The sequence below is a fragment of the Marmota monax genome, unplaced genomic scaffold (genome assembly GCF_021218885.2).
Source record: "Marmota monax isolate L192 unplaced genomic scaffold, Marmota_monax_Labrador192_F-V1.1 WCK01_AAM20220418_F8-fsc00043, whole genome shotgun sequence".
Taxonomy (NCBI): domain Eukaryota; kingdom Metazoa; phylum Chordata; class Mammalia; order Rodentia; family Sciuridae; genus Marmota; species Marmota monax.
Genome location: NW_026691982.1, coordinates 9,953,076 through 9,973,728, shown reverse-complemented (window position 1 = coordinate 9,973,728; position 20,653 = coordinate 9,953,076). Strand labels below are relative to the sequence as shown.

General features: G+C 34.9%; 1 protein-coding gene across 7 annotated transcripts in view; it reads right to left on the bottom strand.

The window, feature by feature from the left end:
• Window positions 1–20,452, bottom strand: part of Ift88 (intraflagellar transport 88) — a 132,185-nt gene extending 111,733 nt beyond the window's left edge. For 3 of the 7 annotated variants that reach the window (XM_046447645.2, XM_058580644.1, XM_058580645.1), the window contains exons 1-7: window positions 20,299–20,452; window positions 14,168–14,263; window positions 11,058–11,120; window positions 4,247–4,303; window positions 3,053–3,106; window positions 2,370–2,433; window positions 1,386–1,455 (exon numbers count right to left, since the gene is read on the bottom strand). In XM_046447645.2, coding sequence (XP_046303601.1) covers window positions 1,386–1,455; window positions 2,370–2,433; window positions 3,053–3,106; window positions 4,247–4,303; window positions 11,058–11,120; window positions 14,168–14,257 — 398 coding nt within the window. In that variant the 5' untranslated portion in view covers window positions 14,258–14,263; window positions 20,299–20,452. Of the gene's footprint in view, window positions 1–1,385; window positions 1,456–2,369; window positions 2,434–3,052; window positions 3,107–4,246; window positions 4,304–11,057; window positions 11,121–14,167; window positions 14,264–15,318; window positions 15,356–19,981; window positions 20,220–20,298 lie in introns of those variants that run through there. The other 4 variants (XM_058580642.1, XM_058580643.1, XM_046447650.2 and 1 more) reach the window with 4 other exon arrangements.
• Window positions 20,453–20,653: the final 201 nt, after the last annotated feature.

The following is a 20,653-nucleotide window of genomic DNA, read 5'->3' as shown; positions in this document are numbered from 1 at the left end:
CACAATTCTAGGGGAGGGGGGATAGTAGAGGATAGGAAAGGTAGCAGAATACAACAGTTACTAATATGGTATTATGTAAAAATGTGGATGTGTAACCAATGTGATTCTGCAATCTGTATTTGGGGTAAAAATGGGAGTTCATAACCTACTTGAATCTAATGTATGAAATATGATATGTCAAGAAATTTGTAATGTTTTGAACAACCAATAAAAAAAGTATAATCAGAAAAAAAATAAAAATAAAATAAAAAAGAATTACACAATTCTGGGGGCTGGGGATGTGACTCAAGCGGTACCGCTCTTGCCTGGCACGCGCAGGGCGCTGGGTTCGATCCTCAGCACCACATAAAAATTTAAAAAAAAAACAAAAATAAAGATGTTGTGTCCACCGAAAACTAAAATATATATATATATTTAAAAAAAGAATTACAATTTTGGGGCTGGGTTATGGCTCAGTGGTAGAATGCTCGCCTTGCACATGCAAGGTCCTGGGTTTGATCCTCAGCACCACATAAAAATAAATAAATAAAATAAAAATTATTTTAAAAAAAGAATTACAATTTTAAGCCGTATATTATACAGAAGCAAAACAGTGTGCGTGGTTAATAGATGAGTTCTGGAACCAAACAACTGTATTTGAATCTGAGTCATTCTCTTTATTAACCTTAGCAAGTCAAGATCTCTGTGTTTCTGTTCCTTCTCTATGAACTGGTGACAGTAATAACCCCATTTTTATGTGTAATGCACTTGGAACAGTACCTGCACACAGCAAGTACTCAGTAATATTAACTGTTTTTATTGTTTGTGAAATGTATACATCAAGGTACTCAGATACCAGTACATGTATACTGCTGAACGGATACTGCCGTTTTTATTATTATTATTATTATTGTTGTTTTAGCTACTAGTTAGATAACAGCACAAAACTTATGTTAATTCTACAAAAAATTATGTTGTTCAGACTGAGGATGGAGCTCAGTGGTAGGCAAGTGCAAGGTCCTGAGTTCAATCCCCAACACCATACACAGACAGATACACACAAATTATATTGCTCAATAATATGATTAAGTTGACATGTATTCTTAATTTTTTTCTTTTAAATGTCCTTTTATAATAATCATAACACATACAATCACATTTGACCCTCAAAAGAAACACTACTGACACCCATAAAAATTAGACATCAAGTCAAATAATATTGTAACAAAACTGCAAAGAACACATGTAGCTATTCTTAGATTTGATTTATTTGCTAGTTCTAAGAACTAGAAATGGTGTTTGATTACTTTCCTGCTGGGACAAACTTTTTAAATTACACATCTGGAAAATAAAAATAAAAAACATTCAGCAACAATAACAAAATGACAACAAAACGACTTGCATACCTATCTTCGTTTTTGGTTTCCAGAGGAGGAGCAGGGCCCCTTGATTGACCAAGTGGGTCAAATGCAGAGCCTGAGACACAATTCAAGAGTTCATATTTAATTTGCAACCCAGAAAACTGAAGAAAACATGAAATTTGCACCTTATTTCATTTACCTACTTATTAAATAATTTAGATTCCCTGTTTGTTAAATGGATATAACATTTATTAAGTCTACATAAATATTTTATATGTCAGGAAATTGGTAAGATCTTTAACATACATGAAACTATGTAAATAAAACTTGTGTGTTAACATATAAAAGATACTCTTAGCATTTCCCCACAGTGACCTCTACCTCTATCTAGCATGATCTCTAAATTATCAATCATGAGAGTTATTATCTGATATTGGCTTCCTAATTTTCCTTACTGGTATAATAAACATTAATTTTTGTCATAATTTTATGTTTTAATTGTTACTTAGCTTCTATAATTAAATACTATTTTCATCTTTCATTTTTTAAACCAAGCTCTAACTTATATAAAATAAAATGCCATAGTTTAAATGCATGGTTCAATACATTTTGATAAATCAAAAACTGTTTTAACTACCATTCCAATGGAGCTATAGAACAATTTCTTTTCTTTCCTTTTTTTCTTTTTAATACTAGGGATTTAACCCAGGGGGTCACTGTGCCACATCCCAGCCCTTTTATTTTTTATTTTGAGTCAGGGTCTCGATAAGTTGCTCAGGGCCTTCACTAAATTGCTGAGGCTACCTTTGAATTCATGATCCTCCTGCCTCGGATTCCTGAGTCATTAGGATTATAGGCATGCGCCACTGTGCATGGCCCCTTCCTTTCTTATGTGGTACCTCAAATAAGAATCAATTATAATCAATGGCATTTTAGATTTTATTTAAAATAGGAATGACACTCATATATACAAAAACAGTAAAAAATTAAGATACATGAAAAAATTATTATAGAGTTTGTATAACAAACCTCTCAAAGATGCTTTGGTAAAACCTGCTGCTCTCACTGCTGTCATGGGTCTAGTTACTCCATCCTTCAAAGAATAGAAATTATTTAAAAAGTATTCTAAGACAAGATCTACCTCCTATTTAAAATTCTGTACACGACACATATCATAATATAGTCCCAATTTTAATACTGATTTTAATTACTATCCACTTATCCCTTACTTCTATCTCTTCATATATCAATCCTGTGTATTTTCTCTTTCTCCATAAAGTTTCCATTCCTTGATATAACTTGGTTTCTCTCAGTTTGAAAAGAAAAAAACTAATTAACATTATTTAGATAGTCTCCTACTTATGGCTGGTCTCCTATATATAGCACATAACACAATCATTGAAAAGGATAACAGAAGAAAAGCAGGTCTCAGCAAACACATCATATATATATATAATATAAACCATTTCTATATCTACTCCCCAATAGGTTTTCATTTGAGACCTCAATACATAAATCCAAAGATTTAGAACAATCTTTGAACATAAATCTGACAATTTAGGACAGTCTAAACTTTACCCCACAATTTTAAGAATCAGGGTCATTATATAAGTAATTTAACATTTTAAAATATATAACAGAGAGGGGAATCTCTGGTATAAATTCCAGGTCATGAGAAAGGCACAAAATCAACAACTAAATAGCAGAGATACCTGAATAGCCCCTGTCATTGGTCTTCCCATTGATGATGTCAGGGATGTCTTGGACTAATAAACAGAAAAGTCAGTTAAAAAGATTCCTAAACACAGCTACCTTTATTTTTAAAAACCAAGTTATAGATGTTTTCTTCATAATTTTTTCTTCATTCTTTTGACAAGTAAACTTACACATAATTTTTTCCCATTTATCACCTGAAGGCATAGAATCAAACTATGAAACTCTAAAATCAGAAGTCAACAACAACAACCCAAAGCCTTTATAAAGTTTAAATGGAACACAGTCAAACTCCATCCATTTACACACTGCCTATGGTTGCTTTTGCATTACAAAAGCAGAGGTGGATGAATAGCTATGACAAAGACCACATAACCTGCAAAGCCTAAAATATCTGGCCCTTCACAGAAAGAGTTTGCTGTCTCTTATTCTGAAACAACACCAAAAATCAAATTTATGAGTACATGTTCAGAATGATTAATGAACGTATGTTTCACATGATATACTGTTAGTTATATTATGTAAGAGGCTACTTTCTTCACTTACATAAAGGATCATTATAAAGGCAAGTGCCCTGGGCTTCTGGGTTCTAAAGCCATTTTTCTGACCCCTTAGAAAATATTATCATAAGGACTAGGAAATGCTACTCCCCCACGTGCTTCCATTTTTTTCTCCCTTCAACTTGTAGGTAATTTGGACAAGATTTAAAGATTTATTTATTTATTATAGAGTTTTATAGAGTATCTTTCCTCCAAAGATCTCTAAGGCAAGACCTAAGTATATAATTCCAAAACACTTTTTAAAAATTTTATTTCTTCATTTATTAATTAGTAAGTTTTTAAAAATAATTATCAACATTACATTTAGGTAACATCTGATTTCACATAAAATACATGAATGGAATACACATGAGACTTGGTTATATTATGCAGAAAATGAAGCAACTTAATCAATCAACAAAAGGTTTACAAATGGAAAGTCAGCAAAATATTTTCTGATATATTTAAAATCAAAATGACTAAAATGTTCAAAGCTGTTAATCAAATTAGACTTTTTAAATGTTCATAACTACCCTTATAACTATCCAAATGGAAACTATATCTGATTCATGAAGTAAAAGATTACTAAAATTATTTAGAACTGACTTATGTTTAAGAAAAAGCATCTTAATATTTGTAGCTTACAAAACCTACCCCATATCCAGTAGCTATAGGTCTAGTAACTGCAGTGCTTGGTATTTTAGCAGTTATCTTGGGGAGGAAAAAGAACACAGTTAACAGAATTCTGATTAAGCTATAGAATAGAAAATTGGGAAAGAAATGGAAATACAGACTCATCAATAAGAAAATATTTACGTAATATTTAGAATAATTCTTCTAAATATTTCTATCTTAATATTAAAGAGCTCACTTTTCTTAATTGAGAAAGTATTGAGAAAGAGACTTATTTTGAAATTCATTCTAAAGGAGAAAGGAGACTTGAGAAATGACCTAAGGTACTAAAAAGAAAGATCTGTTTCATACTTTCATCTATCATGTATTCAACATTTACTACACTCATAGTACTGCCAGCCACTAGCCCACACAATAGATGCAGGTTTTAATGTCTAAGAAACTGGGTTTAAATCCCAATTCTCTCTCAACTGGTTAATATCTTTGAACCTAAATTTGCTCACCTTTGTATATAAAGTATGCTGATAACAAAATTGTAGTGGTTCAAATAGGACCATGTGAAAATGTGTTAAACAGGTTAGTTGTTAGGCTTATTTATTGTTCAACATATTTAAATACAATTCATTGAGGAATTCTACTTCTGGCTATGATGGATTATTGCTTTAAAAAAAAAATCCTTCTTACTAAAAACAATTAAAAAGGCTAGGGACAAAAACATGTTTAAAAAATTGTTTCCATGCACCAGAGAACCATCAAAACTGAAAAATTGCAAGGTCTCAAAATTAAGAAGAGAAGGGAAGACCTGAGAGGTGAACCTGCATTTGCGCTATTTTTCTCTGATAGACATCTGTTCATTCCAAAGGCATGGATGAGAAACTGAGCACAGTTTTTGAAAGACTCACAGTCTGAGGGGATAAACAGTGGAGTTGGGGGACTGCCAAAGAGCAGCTCTGATAATTCTCCAGGCTCTAGCTTGCACTCAAAAGACCATACCCTCAGGCTGAAAGGCAAATAGAAGTATACCAACCAGCCTTCTTTAGGGATTAAGTCCAATTTAGAATCACTTCCAATCCAACCAGATTAAGGTGGCCAGAGATACCTTGTACTGCTAGGGTCATAAGTAAAAGTAAATTATCTCTAAAATCCTGAGTGCTCTTCTATCCAACAGAACTTTCTGCATAACAAAACGTTCTATATCTGCAATAGCCACTAGCCACACATGACTACTGAGTATTTAAAATATGACTACTGCAAGATGGATCTGAATTTTTCATTTCAAATAAATAGTTACATGTGGCTAGTATCTATCAGATACTAACAGAGACATAGAGCAATAAATTACTTCTACAATTTTTCATTTACAATGTCTGGTGTTCAATCAAAAAGAATCAGACATACAGGAGGCAAGACTAACTAACCAAAACCACAAGAAACACAAACAAATTAAAAGAAATCCAGATGGAGATTCATGTAATGAAAATACCAGACATAGACTTCAAGATAACCATGCTTAATATGTTCAATGAGTTAAAAGACAAGATTGACAAGTCAGTAGAGAACAACAACAAAAAGAATAAATGGTAATTCTAGAACTGAAAATAGTGTAAAATTTTGGCATTGTATAGAAAGTAGAAAAACTACTAGTTTATAATAGATTTTCGTAAGTTAAAGATGAGTATTGTAATGTTTAGGAACACACCAAAAAAATGGTTAAAGAATATAAACTACCAAGATAACAGAAGAGGGAAATAGAATAATAAAAACAAGCAATGAAGGCAAAAAAAGAAAGAAAGAAAGAAAGAAAGAGAGGGAGGGAGGGAGGGAAGGAGGGAAAGGAAGAGAACAAAACTTAAAAGAGGAAAAAAAAAACCAAACAAGCAATAAAATTTAAATACAATATTTCATTAAATGTAAATAAGATGTCTCAATAAAATAAGAAGATAGACTATTTTAAAAACTAGAGCCCAATTACATGTTTCTATTGAGATACATCTTAAACATGGATTTGGAAAACCTGGAAGTAAAAACTGGGAAAAACATATGATGCAAATATTAGACACAAAGAGAGCTTATATAACTATATCAACATATTAACATCTGACAAAATGGACATAACGCATTACTAGAAATAAAGATATTTCACAACAATAAAAGGTTCATTTTACAATATAGATATAACAATTCTAAAATCTTCTGCAAAGACCAAAAAGAGATAGACAAATCCTTAACAGTGCAAGATGTGCTTGTACTTCCCATTAATAACAGAACCAGTAGACCAAAAAAAAAAAACCTCATAAAAAATATAGAACACCTGAACAAAATCATTAATATACTTGATCCAATTATACACTGTACCATACATTGTATTTATTATCAACTGCAGAATATACATTTCTTGAAAATGCACTTGGGTAATATTAATAAATTCCAAAGAATTGAAATCAGACAGATTATGTTCCCTACCTAAGAATAAAGCTAAAAAACAATTTAAAACAAAGATGATTAGAACATTTTAGAAATTAAGAGATTTACTCCCAAATAATCTATGGGTCAAGGAAGAAATTGCCATATAAATCAGAAAATATTTTGAACTGAATAATAATGAACATATTATGATAGAGGAAAATATGGAAAAATACACATCTATTTATTTGTAGAAAAATAGATGCCTGAATTATAGGTTTTAATACATGAGTTGTTAGATGAACTTTAATCATTGGGTCTTTGCCTTCTTGGGGGCAGGTATTTTAATATTGCAGGGCTTAGAACTCAAATTCTTGAAAAAGTTGGCTCCAGGTCTTAGAAAAGGCTAGAAGGGAAGAATACAGGTCTCAGCAACTTTCTCCTTGAGAACAAACTGAGGGCAAAAGAACATTACTGCTTTTTAAGTTCTACCTAATGACTACATCTGTTTTGCTGCTGTTGTTCTTTGTAGTCAGCATTGACAGGCTCTCATACTGTCTCAACCCTTTGTCACTTTTCCCCTCACCTGCAGTGCCCTTCCTCCTATATCTAAAGGTCTGCCTCAATTTCATAGATCCTTTAATATAACTCTAATTTAATCTTTTAAGAAACATCTTCTAATTGTCCCAACTACTGGAAAATAACCTCTCTTCATGGTCCCACAGCAATTTATTTTCTTTTTTTACAACTTATTGCATTACGCCTTGTAACAGGCCCCTTCTCTCTCTCTGCTTTCTGACCCCACCATTAGCTAAGAAGTTTTCCTCTGATGGGCTCTTCTCCCATGATGTGCTCCTTCACCTTGCTCACAGCAATGGAGCTGGCAATCTATGGACTGAGATCTCTAAAACCATGAGCCCCAAATAAACTTATCCTCCTATAAGATTTTTCCTGTCAGATATTCTGATCATAACAACTCCAAGCTGACTAAAGCAGCCAGTCTGGCAAAATTATCACCTACTGTGAATCACCTGATTTACTAAGTCATGGTCGATAAGGAAAAGAACAATGAGTCAAACATAGAGTCTCTTCAAAAGTCCACAGTCTAGTCATAGCCTAGCAGAACCCAGTGTTCTGGTTTTTCTTCCAATAATGAAACTAACCTTAAAACTAAAATACTAGCTGTGGAATATGTAGTGAAGAATTACTTTACCCAAAGAGAGACCTGGCCTTTTCCCTTGGCTACTGGGAAGTGATCTCTAGACTCCTATCTACTTGATAAGAATGTCTTTGTTTGTCTGGGGGCCTTGATAAGTGGAAGATCTAACAATGTGATCTACGTAGGTGCATTGGGACATATCAGTTTCACCTACCAGAGTTACCAGCCTGGACCTCCAGGAGGGGCTGGAGACCAAAGGGCAACTATAGGGGCAGTATGTGATTAAGCCCCATAAAATTTTTGGACATCAAAATCTTGGGTGGACTTCCCTAGTTGGCAGTAATTTGAGAGAACTGTCGCATACAGTGGCCAGGAAGAGTTACAACCACTCCTGGCTCTATAGAGAAATGACAATCAGAAGCTCTATATGTGGACCACTCTCAAATTCTGTCCCATACACCTCCTTCCCTTGGCAGATTTTAATCTGTATCCTTCCGTTGCAATAAACTTGGGAGTACAATAGATTTCATTGAGTTCTGAGTAATTCCAGAGAATTATTAAAGGTAGTGCTGGGAACCCTTGGCTTTGCTTGCAATTGCTTTGAGAAATTAGGGAACTCTTATGGAGGACTCTGACAGCTAGTTAAACTCATTTCAGGGAACCATGCTACATTCACTTACACCAAATGAGATGAGGCAAACTACTCACAAGATTCTTTTCATGTTAAATGTTTAATACTAATCATTGATTTTTACTAAACTAGAATGTGTGCTAGGGAAGATGGCAGAAAGAATAAAAAAGGTGAAGGAAGATGAAAGCAGGAGAGTATCTCATTTTAAAGCAGAGGAGTTGCTGCATCAGGGTTTCCTAATGTTGGCAGTACTGACCTCTTGGGATGGATAATTCTTTATTATGTGGAACTGACCTATGCATTATAGGATGTTTAATAGCATCAATGGGTATCCACTAGATACTAACAGCACTCTATAACAACCAGAATTATCTCCAAACATTGCTAAATGTCCCCTTAGAGGTGTGGGTGGGCAAAACTATCCCCAGTTGAAAATAGCTGCTATAATAAAACTAGGAGAGGAAAGTTGTTTTTAAAAAAGAATGTTAGGTATAGATCATTAGAGGGAAAACTTTCTATACTTCACTATTTCACTTAGTCCCAGCCTTGTTTATTTTCAACCACAAAAGAAGTTTGGCAGATTTCATGCACCGTGGAAAACACATATCTATGCTTCACATGACATATACAAAAATCTTAAGAGTTACAAAAGAGTTATTTTACAAAAATAAATAAATAAATAAATAAATGTAGTGATTTATGTACCAGTGGAAGAGAATCACTATACAAGAAAGAAGTAATTTGTATTATTAAGACCCAATGTTTTGAAGGAATAATATTTCTAGCACTTTAAAAAGTAGAAAGGTAAATATTTTTAAAATAATTCTGCAATCTGTATATGGGGTAAAAATGGGAGTTCATAACCCACTTGAATCAAAGTGTGAAATATGATATGTCAAGAACTATGTAATGTTTTGAACAACCAACAATAAAAAATAAAATAATAATAATAATATTTTAGGTAAACATACTCTGATGTTTTATATACACAACACTTATATTTTCAAAAGCATACAGAAACTTTTGATTTAAAATACTTTAAAATTATGTGTACAACTATTAAATGTGCTATGGTTTGAATGTGGTTTATTCCCCAAGTTTTATGTGTTGGAGGCATGGTTCCCATAGTGGCTATACTGGGAGATACTGTGTAACCTGTAAGGGAGGCCTAGTGGGAAGTCAAGGGGGTTCTGCTGACAGAGGGGAAAATTGGTCTCCTAAAGTAAGTTCTCACAAGAGCAAGTAGTTTAAAACCTTAAGCCTAACATTCTTCTCAAGCTTCCTTTTCAAGATGGGATCCTTCCTCCCATCCATGCTCTGCAATGTACCATAGAGCCCTCACCAGATCCTACATGTTGTTTGTTCTTTCAGCTCCCAGACTTTACAAAGTTGACCTGTTTCAGGTATCTCATTATGATAAGGAAAAACTAATACAACATGTCAAATAAAAATAAGGAAAATTAAAAATCCACTTATTGGATACACTGAAATCTACAAAACATTACTGAAGGAAACTAAAGGTGACACAAACAAATGAAAAAGACATAAGATATTCATGAATTGGAAGACTAAATGTTGTTCAGATGTTCATACAACCTGAAGTGATCCATAGGTTCAAGCCAATCTCTATCAAAATCCTAACATTGCTTTTTGTTCAAATAGAAACATTCATCCTGAAACTCAATGAAATATCAAAGGTCCCTAAAAAGTTAAAACAATTCTGAAAAAGAGGAACAATTATCAGACTCACATTGCTTGATTCCAAAACATGACAAAGCTATAGTAATCAAAACAGTGTGGTGCTAGCATAAAGACAAGACGAAGGAAACAGAAGAGGCTGCAGAAATAAACCCTTGCATATATGGTCACATTTTTACACCATACACAACAAAGTAACTCAAAATAGGCTGAAGGCCTAAACATAAGACCTAAAACTATAAAACTCCTAGAAGAAAATATAGAGGAGAAGCTTCATGGAATTGCTTGTGGCAATGATTTCTAGGATATAACACCAAAAGTGCAAGAAAAAAAAAATTTTTAGACAAGTAGAACTACATCAAACTAAAAATCTTTGTACTTCAAAGAATACAATCAATAGCATGAAAATGCAACTTATTGGATGGGAAAAAATATTTGCAAATCATATATATCTAATTAGTTAATATCCAAAATATATAAAGAACTTCTATAACTCAACATCAAAATAGACAATTCTCCATTGACAGATGAATGTATAAAAAAAATGTGGTACATATATACAGTAGAAGCCTTTAAAAAGAGGAAATGTTGTTATATGATACAACATGGATAAAACTTGAGGACATTATACTAAGTGCAATAAATCTGTCTTAAGAACATAAATACTCTATGATTCCACTTATGTAAGGTACCCAGAATGATCAAATCCACAGAAATAGAAAGCAAATGGTGGTTATTGGGGACTTAGGAAAGGGGAGAAGATGGGGAATTGTTGTTTAATAGTCACAGGGTTTCATATTTACAAGATGAAAAAATTTTGAAGACCTGTTTCACTGGAATGTGAATATACTTAACACTACTAAACTTTACATTTCAAGATAATTAAGATGATAAGTTTTATGATATGTGATTTTTACCATTTTTTTAAAAATTTCACTTACAGGAGGTCTTCTGCCATGACTTGTTCTCACTGCTTGCTGAAAACCTGTATCATTCTCCAATTCCTAAAATGAAATGGCAAATTTAACATTCAAATATGAAAAGAGAATTGGGGAAAAATGTTTAAGCTCTTATGGTATTCAAGATCCTCTATAATTCATCATATCCTAGATGCTGACATCAGGGTTGGGACTCAAGGACTCCTGTCCTCAAATCTTCCCCCAAATATCAAGGCTCCTTCCTTTCTTACAAATAAGAGTACAGATTATGTTAATTAATTTATTAAGGGCATTTTATTAACTATTATTCAAAAGGTCAGTATCATAATGCCTGGTTAAAAGATCGCAAATATAGGATATGACCCTTCTTTTCCTTCCCTCCCTCCCTCCCCTCTCTTGCTTCCTTCCTTCCCAGTAGCTACAGCAGTAAGAAGAGATCTGTACCCCCTCCCTCCCTTCCATTCCCTCTCCCTCTTTTCCCATATGCTAGGGTCATGCTACCATTCCTACCTGAGAAAGCCCCAGGACAAAAAAGGGCATATTTTTTACAAGCAAGGAAGCAGACACTTTCTATTATTTTGTTTACATCTGCTCAAGTGAAAAACCTTTGCATCTCACTGGACAGGTAAAATCTTGAGATTCAGACTGAAGTTAACCTAGCTGGCTCCATTGAGTTCAACCTGTTCTGTCATTTGGAATCATCTCAGTTGAAATAAGTTATTTTGCTTTCCTGATTCTTGACTTATATTTTCCCTCAGGAAATCTGAGGAAAGAAACATTAGTCAAGGTCAGAGATACAATTGTTCTTAGGTTTCTGAACAAAATGTCATTTTTTAAGCTCTCTAAAAAACACCCAGTCTTACCAACTGCCAATCTTTTAACAAGATTTCGTTTTCTACTTCTTCTAGAACATAAATTTGGCTGTAATTACTCAGGTACACTTTAGTACAACTCTCTTACTTGTCTTTAATTTATTCCAATTTACTTCAGACAAAAATATACCTGCTGCTATGGTTTGAATGTGGTTTGTCCCCTAGAGGTTCACATGTTGGAAGTTTGGTCCTCAGTGTGGTGATGCTAAAATGTGTAATCTTTGAGAGACGGGGAGGTAATTAGGTCATTGGGAGTGCCGTCCTCAAAAGGGATTTATGGAGGTCTTGTGGAATTAGTTCCTAAAATTTTTTTAATATTTCTTTTTTTAGTTGTCAATGGATTTTATTTATTTATATGTGGTTATGAGACTCAAACCCAGTGCCTCACACATGCCAGGCAAGCAATCTATCACTGAGCCACAACCCCAGTCCTTATTTATTTTTGCATGGTGCTAAGGATGGAACCCAGTGCCTCATGCATGAGAAGCAAGCGCTCTACCACTGAGCTACAACCCTAGCCTGAGAATGGGTTCTTATAAGAACACCAAACTAGCCCCTCTCTCTCTACTCTGGCTTCTTGTCTCACCATGTGATCTGGCTTGTTGTAACCACTCCTATTACAATACCATGCAACCCAAGGACCCTCACCAGAGGACAACAGATGGAACTGCCTGATCTTGGACTTTCAATCTCCAAAACAGAGGTATATCTTTTCTTTATATATTACCAAGCCTCAAGTATTTTGTTATAACAAGAAACAGATCCTTGCTTGGTATTAATACATATAAAATGAAGTCACTACCAATTAACTTTTAAAAAAAATACTTATTTTTTAGGTGTAGATGGACACAACACAATGCCTTTATTTTTATGTGGTGCTGAGGATCGAACCCAGGTCCCACCCATGCTAGGCGAGCGCTCTACCGCTGAGCCACAATCCCAGCCCCCAATTAACGTTTTTTCTTAATGTTTAGTTGTAGATGGACACAATACCTTTATTTCATTTATTCATGTGATGCTGAGGCTCAAACCCAGTGCCCCATGCATGAGAGGCAAGCACTCTACCACTGAGCCAGCCCTCAATTTACTTTTTTAAAAGTCTGCAGAAAATCAAAGTAAAATGTTCATATTAACAGGATACTAATACAATGTACTTTAAACATGATTTTATTACAAGCATTTCTTCTTTAACTTTTACTTTAAATTATCTTTATAACCTCCCATATCACACTACAGAAAATTAAATAAGTACAAAATGTTCAACCATGGGAACTTTTATGTAAAATACAAAGCCAAAGGCAACCTCCAGCATAATTAATTATACTTCTATTTTGATGGATCTTTTGGTAAAAAGAGTCTTCTAAGATTCTTGAACTATTCATAAAATGTTATGAATAAGCTCAATAAATTCTAATTAAATGCGAGAAAGAATGATCAACAAATTTTCTAATAACAAACACTAAACACAACTTTTGTAACTTTTTCTTTGTACCTTGACAAACTATATATTGTATTATCATCTTAAGCAACAGTTTCAAGTGATTAGGTTATATATTATACCTGTTATTATTACAACTAATTACATGACACTTCAAATTTAGTACACTAAAAAAAAAAAAAAAGAAAGAAAGAAAGAAAAACCTGCTTTTAAGTACTTCCAGGTGGCTCGAGCAGTAGCGCGCTCGCCTGGCATGCGTGCGGCCCGGGTTCGATCCTCAGCACCACATACAAAAAACAAAGATGTGTGTCCGCAGAAAACTAAAAAATAAATATTAAAATTCTTTCTCTCTCTCTCTTTAAAAAAAAAAAAGTACTTCCAGATGATTTAAGTCTTTTTAATTCACACAGTGATGAAAAACCAAAGTATATAACTCGTCTTCATTCATTTATATAATATTTCTCATGATCTTCCCTTCTACTACAATAATTACTATTGGTGGAAGTTAGCAGAATCTTCACTAATAGCACTTTTCGATTTTTAAGTCAACTTACTTAAACCATAAAAAAGCAGAGAACCTTCAAATCCAAAGTCTTCATATATCAACTGAGCTGGTTCACAAAAGACTAATATAAAAAAAAGTTGGGCTGGGGATGTGGCTCAAGCGGTAGCGCGCTCGCCTGGCATGCGTGCGGCCCGGGTTCGATCCTCAGCACCACATACAAACAAAGATGTTGTGTCCGCCGAAAACTAAAAAATAAATATTAAAAAAAAAAAAAGTTTTTTTGTTTTTTTTTTTTTACCTCAGTATCATAGATTGGATTGTAGTCATTGTAACCAGAATAAAGATCATCATCATCTGTCTCTGGAGCCAGGTGCACATTTTGCATCATTTGTGCCTAAGAAAAATCAACAGTGCAAATATGTGTTAAGATTTGGATGTAGAATATCCCCTAAAGGCTCATTTGTTAAAGGCTTGGTCCCCAGTGCAGTAATGTTCAAAAGAAGGGCTTTTGGGAAGTGACCGGATCAAGAGAGATCTAACCTCATAAACAGACTTATCTACTTATGGTTGAATGCATTATTGGGAGGTGGTAACCATGGTACAAGGGGGACTTAGTTGGGGGAAATAGTCACCAAGGGCATATCCTGCTTATTACTCTTTCTCTCTCTCTCTCTCTCCCTCCTTCTCCTGACTCCTCTTTTCTGAGGAAAGCAACATTGCTCTGCCATGCCCTTCCTCCATGCTATACAGCTTTAACACAGATCCAGAAACAATGGGGTCAGCTGACAATGAACTAAAGCCTCTGAAACTATGAGCCAAAAAATCTTTCCTCCTCTAAGTTGATTTTCTCAGCTATTTTGTCCCAGCAACAGAAAACTGGTTAATACAATGTGTGACTGGTATAAAAATTAAAATATATGTGTGTACGTGTGTGTGTGTGTGTGTGTGTACACTTGGGGGTGCTGGGAATTGAACCTAGGGTATTGCTGCTAAGCACACTATTGAGCTATACTCCAAGCCCCAAGAAATAATTCTCAACTCAAATGCATAACCTTTTTTGGCCAAATTTAACTATACATATTTCTATGGCTTCAGTTTTTTTTTTCAAATTCCTAAAAGTAGGTGTCAAAACATTCATTCATTGCCCTCATTTTATATTTATTCCATACCTTCTACATTGAAAGAACAGTAATAGGACTGAGGGAAGGGTATAGCTGATTACCCTGATTTTCATGGAGCTTAGTATCAAGTGCAGAAGAAACATAAGCAATAGCCCAATGCAATGCAAATACCACTACAATCCCACCATAATAGATAAAGTTTAAAAGATCAACAACATATAAGGCCAGCAAAAATGTGAAGCAATTGGGATATCCATACACTGTTCATAGGAGTATAAAATTGTAAATTTTGGAAAAAATTCTCACAGTTTCATAAATTAATATTTACCTTTCATGACCCAGCAATTCTACTCCAGAGTTTTTACCTGGGAGAAATGAAAATATGTCTACAAAAAGATTTATGTAAGAATGTTTATAGCAGCTTTATTCATAATGGACAAAATTAGAATCAGACAAGATGCCCAGCAATAGAATGGGTAAGCAAAATATGGTATATTTATGCAATGAAGTACTATTTGGCAATACAAAAATGCATGCACTGATGGCATATATAACAATATGAAAGAATCTCAATTACACTGTGTGCTAGAAGCCTTATATAAAATGGTACATTGAGCACTGTTTCATTTATATAAAGTTCTAGAACAGGCAAAATTAACCTATGGAAAAAAACAATCAGAACAGTGATTGCTTGTTGGGGATGGGGAAGTAGAGACTAAATCGGAAGCAGCAAAGAGAATTTTCTGGAGTAATGAGAAATATTCTATGTTTTGATGGGGGTTTCGGTTACACTGGCATCCATGTATGAAGACTCAACAAATGCACACTTAGGATTTCTGCTTTTCTTTGTAAATTCTATCTTGAAAGGAAAAACAGTAGATAAATATTGAACTCTAAATTAGTAACCATGCCAAGTATTTAAGAGGAAGTTTAATATCTGCAATTTTGTTTGAAATGTATAAAAAGAAGGGTTGATAATGGATAGGATAGCCATATGATAAAGCAAGTATAGAAAAATGATAATGGTAGAAACCAGGTAGCAAGTAAAAGGGTCACAGTTAAATTCTTTAAACTTTGCTACACACTTGAAAACGTTCATAATAAATGTTGAGAAAAACATGCTTAGGCAGAATAAAATAGATGTCAAAGCAAATAAAATAGAATCATGAGAAAAATGTAATTACTGTGTACTTTTGCTATAAATGTAATAATTGTTTGACAGTCTGGAAGGAGTCCCAGAAGTGTCATTCAAATCAAGTCAGTAGTTTAGGCAATTCTGAGGGTCAGAGGTATAAGAGGGCCAGCAGCCAAAAAAATGTAGTTTAGAACTACTTGTCTACCTAGCAGTATATTTTCTTTAATTTTTTTTTTTTTACAATTTTAAGTATGCCAGTAAATTCCTAAGAAAATTCCATTTAAAAATTTTATTGTTCAGCATAATACCAAATATGTCATTTCTCAGAGCCTTTTAAAAATTATTTGTATTTAAAAATTAATAAAATTATTACTTTTTGAGATATGATTCACACTATAAAATTAGCCCTTTTAAAGTATACCATTCAGTGGTTTTTAGTATAGTCACAAGTTGTGCAACCATCACCACTATCTAATTCCAAAACATTCTTCATCTCATAAAGAGAAATGGGGCCCTGAATAATAAATTTATAACATGTTGTTTATTCATTAGTTAGTGGACACTGGGGTTGGTTCCACTTTGAAACTTGTAACACTGTTGTGAATATTTGCATAAAGTTTTGGCATGAATATATGTTCAATTCTATTAGGTTTATATCTAGGAATGGAATTGCTGGGTCAGAGGGTAACTCTATGTTTAACTTTTGAAAAAGCTACCAGACTGTTTTCCAATGTGGCTGCAACACTTTACATCCCTTCAGCAATGCGAGGTTTCTAATTTCTCCATGTACTAGCCAACACTCGTTATTGTCTCTCTTTTTGGTAGAGCCACAGTAGTGAATGTGAAATATGTCACTGTGGTTTTGATTCAGATTTTCCTGACGATTAGTGACGTTGAACATATTTTCATATATTTATTGGATATTTGCATAATCTCTTTGGAGAAATGTCTGTTCAGATTTTTTGCCTTTTAATAATATGGTCTTATATAGCTAAAAATCTTTATTTTTCTGGCTACTAGACCGTATTGTATATATGCTTTGCAAATATTTTCTCCCATTCTATACATTGTCTTTTCACTTCTTGATAGTATCCTGTAAAGCACTAAGATTTTAAAATTGGATGTATAATTTATCAATTTCTTTAGTTGCTTACACTTTTGGTATCACATCTAAGAAACAAATGCCTAAACCAAGGTCATGAAAATTTATACCTATTTTTTCCCTTAGAGTTTTATGGTTTTAGTTTTTACAATTCCTTGATCCACTTTGAGTTAATTTCTCATTACTCTTTGAAGATGAAAATTCATTACTGTGAGAGCAAATGTCAGCCAGATAAAAACAGTCATTCCAAAATACCTCTGAAGGGTCACTGATGGAAGAAGCATAAAATATTTTAACTTAAAAGCTTTGGCTCAGATAATATGGAGACCACTTTTCTCCCTTATCCATGGTTTCACTTTCCATGCCTTCAGTTACCTGCACTTAACTACACAGTCCAAAAATATGAAGTGGAAAACTCCAGAAATAAACAATTCATGCATTTTAAATAACATTCCATTATAAGTAGTGTGATAAAATATTGTAGTACTGCTTGAACCCACCTGGGACCTGAATCATCCCTTTGTCCAGCATATCCACGCTGTATACGCTACTGACCCATTAGTCACTTAGTAGCCATCCTGGTTATTAGGTCAACTCTTGCAGTATATACTCACAGTGCTTTACTCAAGTAACCCTTATTTTACTTATTTATGGCCCTGAAGTACAAAAATCATGAAGCTGGCAATTCAGATATGCCAAAGAGAAGTCACATTTTAGTATCAGCACACATTATTAAAGGGTAAGAATAATAGAATAAGATATATTGAGAGAGGTTGGGGTTGTAGCTCAGTGGCAGAGTGCTTGACTAGCATGTGTGAGGTCCTGGGTTCAATACTCAGCACCACATATAAATAAAATAAAGGACAATCAACAACTAAAAAAATATTTTTAAAAAAGATACATTGAGCTGGGCTCTGTGGCACATGCCTATAATCCCAGCAGCTTGGGAAGCTGAGACAGGAGGATGGCAAGTTCAAAGCCAGCCTCTGTAACTTATTGAGGCACCAAGCAACTCAGTGAGTCCCTATCTCTAAATAAAATACAAAATAGGGGGCTGGGGCTAGGGCTCAGTAGTAGTGCACTTGCCTGGCATATGTGAGGCACTGGGTTCAATTCTCAGCACCACATATAAATAAATAAAATAAAGGTCTATCAACAACTAAAAAAACATTTTTTAAAAAAATACAAAATAGGGCTGGGGTTGTGTCAGCGGCTGAGTGCCCCTGAGTTCAATTCCTGGTACCAAAAAAAAAAAAAAAAGATATACTGAGTGAGAAGATTGATTCACATAATTTTATTACAACATATTGCTATAACTGTTCCATTTTAGTATTGTTAACCTATTACAGTGACTAGTTCATAAATTAAACTTTATCATAGGTATGTATGTATAGCAAATATCAGAGCATAAATAGGGTTCAGTACTACCAAAGGTTGTAGGTGTCTACTGTGGGCCTCCAAACATATCCCATGCATATAAGGGGGGACTACTGTACTATATTTGTGGCTCTCAAACATCAGAAACCTAAAAATTTATTAAATCCAGATTGCTTCTCCCCAGCCACCACTGTTTCTGATTCAGTAAGTCTTCAGTGGAGGATATTATCACCCTCTCAATTCCATATAATGTGCATTTCTATCAAGTCACCAAGTGATGCTGATACTGCTGGTCCAGGGATCCCACTTTGAGAATCATTATGCTAAGCAAGAACTTCCTGATTATGAGCCCTATTTAAATAGTCTAGTTTCCACATTAACAAGCTACTTTTAGAGTTAGAGATCCTTTTTGCTGGGCTGTAAGCCAGATTATAAAAAGTTTATATTTGGGAGAGTCTTTAGTTGAACAGACATTTAGTGGAATATACTATTCTTAAAGATGTGGAAAGCAAACCTAGGAAAGGTGAAAGCAATTACCTATGGCTAAGAGCTACTTTTGCAAAATAAATATTACACTTAGAGTTTCTAGATACTCCAAGCTCTTTCAGAAGCAGCTTATACACACAACAAGCTTCTCATCTTGAAATAATTTGAGGATAATGCCACCTCAATATAATTGCCAGTAAAACATTCTTTAAAATGTAAAAGTTATTTCTTAACATGCTTCTACTCTGATGAACAGTCTACTTCCAACATGTCGATTGTAGTTTCTCAATCACAACCAGAAAATCAGCCTGGTAAACAGAAAAACTGTAATTTTAGGCTCAGAAAAAAACAAACAAACAAACAAACAAACTGGGAAACCCGTAGCTGGCCCTCCATATCTTCGGAGTCTGCATCCTGTTAAGTACTTGGGGATGGGAGGGAATTACATCTGAAAACATACAGACTTTTCTTGTCATTATTTCCTAAACAATTGTTTATAATAACTATTTACATAACATTTACATTGTGTTAGGATTTGTAAGTAACCCAAAAATGAATTACTTATGTATTTGGAATAATTGTATAAATTATATACTGCTGGTCCAGGGAGACTCGAGCAATTAATTTTGGAATTAAAGGGGAGTGGGTCCTAGAACCAATTCCCTGGGGATACAGAGGATTAACTATACTTAGTGTCTCTGGAATTTATATATACTTTATGCATTGTTTTGTTCACTTTTGCCATCATTTCTGGCTCAACCTTTTATTAAACAATTTCCAAAAGGAATTAAATCTCTAAAAGGAATGGTCGCTGTATTTGCTGTGAAACTCTAGAGCCGGTACAATGGTCTTATTGTATTTGGAGGTGCTTCGTTAAGGTGTGACTATCACCTGGTACTGGTACGGCCATCCCAAGAAAAACTGGACCGCCCATCCCTTTAGGAGGAGTAATAAAAACTGGTCTTAGCTATGGAAACCGATGTGTGCGAACCAACGCCAGCGTCAACGAAGGAAGGACACGGGTACCACATGGACTTCCAGCCACAGGTGGGCGGGAAAGGGCCGAGGGCGGGCAATCTGTCCTCCGCCCCTCCGCAGGCCTCACAACTCGAGCAGGAGGAGGCTTCCCGTGGGCTCCGCGCGCCTTTTGCGGCGCAGCACAGCCGCGCGGAGTCTGAGGCGCTCGGGCCCCAAGGCCCTTCTCCTACCTCTCGCTGAGAGGAGTGGGGTGACCGCGAGTAGAGCCCAGGGAAGACGCGGCCGCTTTCGCGAATCTACTCAGCAGGCCGGAGCGCGGCGCTGGAACGGTTGCCAGGGGCGGAATCCAAGGAAGCCGCTCCCACAGTCCTCCGCGCGGGGCCGGAAGCGCGGGGGCTGAGGGGAGACCTGGAGGGAGGGGCGAGGAGTAGTGTGTTGCGCCTCTAAGTCAGGGCCGAGAGGAGTCGGGGCAGGGTTCAGAGGGCGCAGGGATCTAAGATCCTGTAAATCCTGGTGAAATCAGCCAGGAAACAGATGACCAAATGATGGCACCAAGTTATTATGCAATGTTTCCTGGAGCCCCAC